The sequence below is a fragment of the Pteropus alecto genome, unplaced genomic scaffold, assembly GCF_000325575.1.
Source record: "Pteropus alecto unplaced genomic scaffold, ASM32557v1 scaffold395, whole genome shotgun sequence".
Lineage (NCBI taxonomy): Eukaryota > Metazoa > Chordata > Mammalia > Chiroptera > Pteropodidae > Pteropus > Pteropus alecto.
The window spans coordinates 688302-698184 of NW_006438643.1; the positions used below are offsets into that span (position 1 = coordinate 688302).

The following is a 9883-nucleotide window of genomic DNA, read 5'->3' on the forward strand; positions in this document are numbered from 1 at the left end:
ATCAGGTGACTAACATTTCCAAATTAGAAATACAGAGTCTAAAACTTCATCAAACTAATAACCTCATAGATATTTTATAGCTTCTTCATCAGGAAGACAACATTAAGAAAATAGAAAATTTTTGATAATAATGAGAAAAATATAGAATTTATTCTCCAAAGAAAAGTAACGATATCCTTCAAACTGGAAATTCCAATCACTATTTGGAAATTGGACAAACTGGCAGCAAATTGTATGCAATCTCCTTCCAGGCATTCGTCAAAGCTGATTTAACTTCCCTCCATTGTCTCAGCACCCCATTATGTTTTGTTCATGAAAACTTTGGTTAATGATGAGATCAGTCCTTCACAGCGTGAGGAGATGAAAAATCATAGAAAGGACTGTGAGCATGCCGCTGATGAGATTCTGAAGATACTAAATAAGACTGCACCACTCAATGCCCTCCCTTGTCATGGCCCAAACAGTACTCTAGGAAGGCATTATGAGACCCTGACTACATAGTCAACAGAAGTGTCCCTTTCTTTCTATTTCGTCCCCTAGATTCCCTTTCTTCTATGATTCCCTTCCCTTTCTTTCCTTTCTCTCCTCTTCCCCTTCACTTTTCTTCTCTTCCCTCAAAAATTTCCCTTTCATGTGCTATAGGTTTTGGTATCTTTAGAACCTGAGAAGATCCTTATGACACAGTCTCATATCTGCTTGGTTTTCAGCCCATAGACTATAGGGTTCATAGTGAGAGGTAGCAGATAAATATTGGCCGCAATAATGTGGCAAGATGCAGGAACTGTATGACTCCCAAAGTGATTAAAAAAGAAACAGAAGAAAGCTGGGCTGTAGGAGAAAACAATGGCACAGATGTAGGCAGTGCAGGTGCTGAAGGCCTTCTGTGGAGTGTCAGCTGAGGAGAGGCTGATTACTGCCTGGAGGATCACGGTATAAGAGATTGTGATGCACAGGATATCAAAGTCCCTGATCAAGAAGGCAGCTATCAGACTATAGATAACATTGGCCTTGATATTTCCACAAGATAACTTGGCAACAGACATGTGGTCACAGTATGTATGGTGTATTGCATTGCTTCTATAATAGGGTAGTCTTTTGGTGATGAAGATAAAGGGAATGATGAGCAACACCGCTCTCAGGAAAGTAGCAAGCCCAACCTTTGCAATGATGGGATTGATGAGGATAGTTGAGTAATGCAGAGAGTAGCAGATGGCCACATAGCGGTCGAGGGCCATGAGCATAAGAACCCCAGATTCCATTCTTGTGAAGGTATGGATGAAGAACATCTGAACTAAGCATTCTTCGAAGCCAATTTCCTTGAGATGAAACCAGAAGATGCAGAGAGCTTTAGAGATTGTACTAGAGCACATGACAAGGTCAGTTAGGGAAAACATAGCCAAGAAGTAATACATGGACCTGTACAGGGAGTCCTCTTAGCAGATGGAGTAGAGAAATCCAAAATTTCCTGCCATGGCCACAACATACATGGAGCAGAATGGGAAAGAAATCCACATGCGTGTGCCTTCCAGTCCTGGGATCCTATTAAGAATAAATAAGGCTGGTGTCACATATGTTTGGTTCATAATTATCATGATTAGTTTGGTATAACTATTAATAAGCTTGTATAGTTTTAGTAGTATTTTTGTTTTGTTTCATTTTTGACCCTCCTAGATTTGGAAAAATACAAAAAGAAAAGAAACTCAATTGTGGTCTCTCTCTTTCTCTCTTTCTCAACCATGTTAAATATTGCATTTTTATCAAAGAAAAAATCATTTTAAATGCCAGGAAATGTTTATTTAAGCATAATTTAAACCAAGTATGCCTTAATTTATAAACTCATTCAATTAAATGAGTTTAATTGCACCTACTATTGGCCAGATTCTATCACAGATATTGTGTCTACATTCTTTTAAAACTAAAAGACATAGATACAAACCTCATAAATTTATAATCAGGTGTAATTATGTTATGATCTTTTCGATTGACATTTGTTATAATATCTTTTTAAATGTTAGTTACTATACATAACTCTCTTCGCGTGTTTTGTTAAAGTAAAGCACATTGATTACCTCATCAATGACACAACAGATAACAGGATGTATTTAGTATTGTTCCTATTCTTAGTTATGCTTACTGTGTACTGGGTACAGTCTAAGACTTTTATAAGTTTTAAGTCAGTTAATCTTCACTATAAGCCCAGGAAGTGTTTTTATTAATCTGCATTTTATAATTGAATGAATGGAAGCCCTATGTAGATGAAGCTACTTATGTTTGAATCTCAAACATTTTCTCTGATCTTCATGTATAGATAGTAAGAGGATCATTTTGATTTTGAACTTTTTATATGAACTGTTCTTCTTTTGCTTTTTTTCTTTATTTATTTTTGTCCCTGAAACATTTAAGAACATTTTTAATTTCCATGCTTTCAAACTTAATGGTGATAATGGTGATGATAGCTGTATATGTGTACATGTATGTCTTTTATTGTGTAGGTGCCTTGAGGGCTAGAAATCTATGACCATTGGTTTTGGAAATTTTCTTGTATTAGCTTTTGATAATTTCTTCCCAATTGTGCCCTTGTTATTTTACTACAATTACTTTTAGTCAGATAATGGATCATCTGGACTTATTCTGTTCTTTTCTTTAAAAAAATTATTTTATATTACATCTGTCTTTTTTCGATCCATTTTCTTAAAGAAAATTCCTAAACTATATCTCCCCCAATATCTTGCCTTTTTTTGTTGTCTAATATTACAAATTTTCAAGATCATATTTTCCTCTGAATCCTGTAAATCTAATAATATATTAACAACAATATATATATAATTATAGTATGTATAATTGTATATATGCTGTATGTCTACATACAACATATGTATATATGTAATTATATAAATATAAACTATATATAATATATTGATAATAGTAACATAATATATATTATTATATGCTTTATATATTATTCCTATATTATCTGTTTCAATTTTTTTATAGGTTTTTAACTTTTACTTTGGAAGAGTTTCTCAAATATCTGAAAACCTTTGACTATTACTTCACACTTCTGAAAGAGTCTTTAAAAAGCTGATTTGAAACTCTTGGTTATGAGTGAATCATATCAGTTGGTAAGTTTTACTTAGAGTATTCAACTAGGGGCTTCTGCTTCATTGTAGACATTCTTTGCTATCAATGTTCATGGGTTTTTTTTCCTCAGGAATACCAATTTTTCTTTAAAAAAAATCAACTAACCTCATCCTGGAGGACTATATGACTAGCTGCCACTGTTTTGGAGTTAAGTAGTAGAAAGTACAAATTTGACATCATCTGTTGTTTATTCTTATCCCCAAAGTCCATAGACAATACGTTTCTTTTCTTATTCAACTGTCCTTAATTTTTAAAACCCACATTAAATCTCACATTTAAATAAGAATATTGGATTCAAAACTCCTATTTTTTATGAATCCTCATCTTTGGCTTTCATCACACCAGATACGTACATATTCATAATATTAATTAAAGTTTCTTCCCAAAATACACTTTCAGTTATCATAAGAGGATAGTGAACATTGTTTAGAATAGTGGATGAAATAAAGATATAAAATTGTCCCTTATTCATTTTGTCTACCTGCATGTATGTTTTATCTTTATGTATTTATACCAAAGGATGATAGGTTAGATACCACAAAAGGCATCTTTTTTTTGGAAATAATAAAGCTACATAGGATGAATATGTTCATAGTAAGCCCTTCAAAGATCTCTTCTTATGCCAGTACAAAAACCTTAGGGTCATATATGTGCAGAAAGAAATGACAACTAAGTAAACTCTGAAGGTTATCAGGGAAAATTTCTGGGAAAAAGAGACAATCGCTCTTAAACCTGAAACATGCTTAGGTTTCTGACAGATCAAAATGGGCTGTTCTTTCATGTTGCTGTTCGCTATTTCTTGCTCAAGTTGTTACTGATATTTTCAGCTTCGGTGATTTTGCAGCTCTCTATCCTTTTTCTGTTCCCCCCAAAGTAGCATCTGATACAATGTATTTCAGGAAGACTCAGCTCTCTCATAGACATTTTAGAGAACAAACTTCTAAAGCTTCTGAATATAATATAATTAGCAAAGTACCAGGCTTATAAGTAAGAAATAGATTTGCTAATCAATTTCTTTGATTAGCAATAGATTTGCTAATCAATTTCTTACACCATTTAAACATCATGGTATTTTAAAAATTTTATTATATTCTTGAATCATCCACAATTTAATAAAACCCTTTATTAGGACAGATTGTATTTTATACCTGCAGTGTATAGCAAGACACTTAGTACATATTAGATGTCACATAATATTTTTGAATGAATAAACATTAATAAATTAACAAACAGTAGTTTATACTTGACTTTAAGTATTATTAAATCAAATGTTGTAGTCTAAATATTATTACTTAGCAAAAAAGATCAAGCGGAAGGAACAAAACCATAATGTCTACCTCATAAATCACCAGAAATCATAAATTAAAAAAAAAAATCATGCCCTGTTGATGGACAAGTAATAACAAGTGTTGGAAAAGTTGTGGGGAAAAAGGAACCCTTATACAATGCTGGTGGAAATGTAAATTGGTACAGCCACTATGGAAAACAATGTGGAGGGTCCTTAAGAAATTAAGAATAGAATTCTTATTCTTATGACCATATGACCCAGCAATCCCTCTTCTGGTATCTACACAAAAAATTTGAAAACATTCATCCATAAAAATATATGCACTCCAATGTTCATTCAGAGCACTATTCACAGTGGCATGACATGGAAACAACCTCGATAGATGATTTGATGAAGAAGAGGTGGTACATATATACAATGGAATATTACTCAGCCACAAGAAAAGATGAAATACTTCTATTTACATAACAATGAATAGATCTTGAGATTATATAAGTGAAGTAAATCAGACGGAAAAAATTTCACTTATATGTGTGATGTAAAACTGAAAGCAACAAATGAACAAGATAAATAAAAACTCATCAAAACAGATAACAATTTAGTGGTTATGAAAGGGAAGGAGTTGGGAGAAGGTAGATAAGGGTAAAGTGGGTAAAATATACAGTAATGAAAGAAAATTTAACTTTGAGTAGTGAACACATGATGTAATATACATTGACATATTATTGAATTGTACACTTTAAACCTATATAATATTTCATTAACCAATGTCACCCCAATAAATTTAATTTAAAAAATCTTAAGTGGAAAAAAAGGAAATACTGAGAATAAAGAAAAAAAATAATGTGCTAGGCAAAATAAATATATTGGTTTTGCAAATAAAGATCAATTATTTAAATTGAAACTACAAGTTGTTATTAATTCAGAGTGATTTTCTAAAAATACATGTATTTTTAAAGGGGGTTTATCAGAAAGAAGACCACACTCAAAGTTTGCACAAAGATATTTTTGATAAACAGAAAACATACCAAAAATTTTGGAGGAAAGATTAATTTCAGACAAGGCAAAATAAAAGCAAGAAAATGCTGGATAAAGATCACTTTTGAGAAAAATAAAAGAAAGTCTTGACAGAGTGCAATTAAAGTTGGCATACCGAATTGTTTCATCTTTAAATCATTTGGTAAGATTTCTTCACAACCATAACATTAGAAATTACTGAAATAATTCTCTTGCTCACTTTGTACCCAGAAGTTTTAAAAATGGGCAATCACTTAAATTATATCACAGCATATTAGCTGATTCTAAATTTCTTATTTTAATGTCATTGGTGAGGCCTTCAACAAATAATACAAGGCTAACAAAAGCATTACAATTTGCATTTTGGGAAACAATAATACTGTGTATTTACAATAAAAGAATACTAAAATTGCCACCAATCTTCTTTCTGTAAGACTTGTAAATGTGTACTTTATGTTTCAATACAACATAATATTTTTCCAATCACTTTCACAGATATCATTAAAATAAACAAAAGGTTACAAAAATCATATACTTGATTACCATTGAAATAAAGACATTAAATTATATTTTTGATAAATATTGATGAATTGTAATAAAGTGCTGAGAAAAATCAATACTTATTTCTCCTTAATGTATTCAGAGAGTTCACTCTTTATGTATTCATGCAACAGAAGCAAGTAGGTAAATTATTAAAAGTATAGGGATCTATAACTTAACAATAGGCAACAAATTTCTGAGGTTACTTGTGCTGTATTCTGAAGAATATCTTTTGTAAACATGTGACAAATACCCTATTTATATTTTTTATGTTTTCTTTTTGTAGATATATCTTTACTTACTAAAACTGACTTTCTCGTTACACATAATTTTAGGTCTCATCTTCAAAACGTTTGAAAATCTATCAGTTAGAGATCCATACTTATACCAAGGTAAATCACATTAGCCATAAACAAATAAGAAATTTTCCAAAACAAATTGAAAATAATTTCAATATATCATAATTTAATTTTTCTTGTAAGGAAAATTAATATTATGCTATGGGTATGAACAAGTATATATTGAAATAGTAATATTAACACGTGAATGTCATCATTTATAAAGTGCAAATTTGACATCATCTATTATCTATTCTCATTCCCAAACACCATAGACAATAAGTTTGTTTTTTTATTCAACTGTCCTCAGTTTTTAAAACCCACAGTCTTCTCTCCATATGACAGTGAGTCTTTCCAGTGTTGTCATCTAAAATGGTTGAAATACAGTCTTAACTGAGTCTCTCTAGAAATGAACCAAGAAAAATTAAACTCTCATTCTGAGAAATAAAGGAAGGCAGGTAAAAAGCAGGTGTTTTGATCATAATTGAGAACTATGCTCTAGCTATTCTCCCATTTCTTCTTGTCATGAGGGTGATTCATACCAAACTTCCACTACAGCAGAACCAATGATTCCTGTTTGGTTAGAGAAATGACATAGATATTCACAATCATGATGAAAAGTGAAACTGAATCGTGAGCTGAAAATTGGAGAAATAAGCATTCTCTAACTTCCCAATTTCCCACCATGTTTGCTTTCAAACATGGTGAACGAACTCAAATCTGTATTTCAGAGAATATAATAAACAATTCTATGTATTCAAAACCTCTACCTAAAAAAAAAGTTCTGTTAGTAGTTTCATTTTTGTATATCTTTAATGCCTTAGTTTCTTGATAGCAAAACAGTGAGCTGAATGCAATCTGGTTCAGGTGTTCAGGATCTTGGTGGAAAAAATCATGATTCTGCAATATATTTATATGTATAGTTCCTCAACTTCTAAATCCCATGACATCTGTACAATTGAATTCGTTATTTAAGAAAAATGTGTTATGTATTCCAAGGGGATACTTCAAAACATTAGAGACACAGGTGCTTGTGCAGCAATCCAGCTAACCTCTATGGAAGGAGGAAAAAGCATTGAAGCTACATTTTGACTGCTATCTCATAATACTAGAAATAAGTGAATTATTTCATATGCATGCATCTATATATGTGTGTGAGCATGTATTTAATGGAAAGAAATGAAATTAAAAGAACGCAAACTAGTTTTAATGAAAATGAGTGATTTTAATATTTATTGCAGAACATTGTTTCTTTCTGTGTAAGGCCTTTTTGGACACATGGTGAAAGCACTTAAATACAAAATGTTTCAGTCATTCACACATCCATCTATTTCTTTTTTATTTGTTTATTTTTTCATGTATCTAAATAAATAACATCCCTGAGTACTTAGTCCTTCCCAAGTCAGGGTAGGAACTATGAAAAAAAATCACATAACATGAACCTTGAAAACTTGATGTTAGGTCAAAGAACCCAAAGATAAACAGTCACGTATTATTCTATTTATATAAAATATTAAGAATAGGCAACTGTGCAGGGAATGGGGATGACTATTTAAAATGTATGGAATTTTTTGAGAGTATGATTAAAATGTTCTGGAAATAGTGGTGATTGGTTGCACAGCATTGTGAATATACTAAAAGACACTGATTTGTACAAAAACAATTAAAATGGTCAATTTTATATTATGTGACTTCCAATTTAAAAATATGCTACAAAGCTCTTTTACTGAGATTCAGCTATTTGTTCTTGATTAAACATTCCTCTGTTTACTGAAAACTTTTGATCGTATCAAAAGTTATGAGAAAGTTGATTTAAATAGGGTTTTTTTTTCACAGTTTATCCATTGCTTTTATTAGGGCAACTTTTAATATCCTTAGTTTGCCGTTTTCATTTATGTCACTCACTGTTTACTATTTTTTTGTGAACATGAGTTTTCATTTTTCTAGAATAAATGCTTCAAAGTGTAACTGCTAAATTGTATGATAGGTCAGGTTTGTGTTTTAAGAAACTGGCAAAATATTTTCCAGAATGGTTGTACCATTTTATACTCCCACCAGTAATATATTAGTGATTCAGTTTCTCCACATCCTTGCTAAAATTTTGTGTTGTTACTCAGTTTTATTTTATCCATTGTCATTGCAGTGTAGTAATACTCTATTCCGATTTTAATTTGCATTTGTACATGGCTAATAAGATGAACTTTTTTTGTGTTTATTTTGCATTTGTATGCTTTATCAGTGAAATTTCTCTTTTAATTTTTGTACATTTTCTAATTGATGGTTTGTTGTTGTTGTTGTTGTTGTTTTACTGGTGTGTGGGTGCGGGTGTTGGATTTGTCTTGCAGTTATTTTTTTTCTAGGTTTATAGCTTGTCTTTTCATCCTCTTAGTAGAGTCTTCAACAAAGCAAGTTTTTTAATGTGGTTTAAATTTTCATTTTTTATTATTTTATTTGTTTATTTTTAATTGAATTTATAAGGGCGACATTGGTTAATAAAATTATATAGGTTTCAAGTGTACAATTCAATGATACATCATATGTATATTCTATTGTGTGTTCACCACTAAAGATAAATTTCCTTTATCTTTTTTAATGAATTGTGTTTTGGTGTCAAGTTTAAGAACTCTACTTTGTGCTGAATCTTAAAGATTTATCCCATTGTTTTTCTAAATGTTTTAAAGCTTTAAATTTTACATTTAAGTTTATGACCCATAATTTTGAGTTAATTTTAGTATAAGGTAAAATCAAGAATTTAAATCAAGAGCTTGTTTTATTTTTGTTTCTGTTTGCCTATTCCAAAAGCCTTTTTTTTTTAAAGGATACATTTTCTTTATTAAATTGCTTTTGTATATTTGTCAAAAATCACTTGCACATATTTGTGGGGGTCTGTTTTTAGGTTCTCTATTCTGTTCCATTGATGTGTGTGCCTAAATTCTGCCAATACTATAGTCTTGATTACTGTAGCTGTACATAGGTCTTAAGTTTGCAAAGAATGTTTACTCATTTCATTATGTATTTTTAATTGTTTTAGCTATTATAGTTCTTTTGATGTTCCGAATAAATTTCAGAATAATCTTGTCTACATCAACAAAAAATCTTGCTGGGATTTTACAGGACTTTCATTACATCTATGTACCACTTTGGGGAGAGTTGATATCTTCTCATCCATGAATATTGTGTATTTTTCCATTTAACTGGATATTAAAAACGGTCTTTCATTAGCAGTGTACAATTTTGTTATATACAATATACATTATTATTATATATTGTAGCATATTATTATCAGAGGCTCCTCAACTGTTCCCCTTCCCTTGGAATGTACCCTCTGCCACTGTTCCCACAGCTGGAGTTGTTTTCAAGGACACAGTCTTAAGAGAGCTATCAATGTTTTGTTGAGAACATCTGGATGGTATACAAACTGAACCCAGTTAAGGCTCTTAGTAAGCTTTAACTATTCTGGGTGGGGGTGAGGGTGGGTAGCAGATGCAGCCACCTAAGTCAAACCTCATATGTAAGTTCTCCTGTTTACTAAACATGGTACCTACCACACTGGAGTGGT

General features: G+C 31.3%; 1 protein-coding gene across 1 annotated transcript; it reads right to left on the reverse strand.

Moving 5' to 3' along the window:
- Positions 1-686: 686 nt before the first annotated feature.
- Positions 687-1592, reverse strand: LOC102886250 (olfactory receptor 52N4-like). Its single transcript, XM_015592346.1, is given in 1 exon segment — positions 687-1592. A coding segment is annotated over 1 exon segment (906 nt).
- Positions 1593-9883: the final 8291 nt, after the last annotated feature.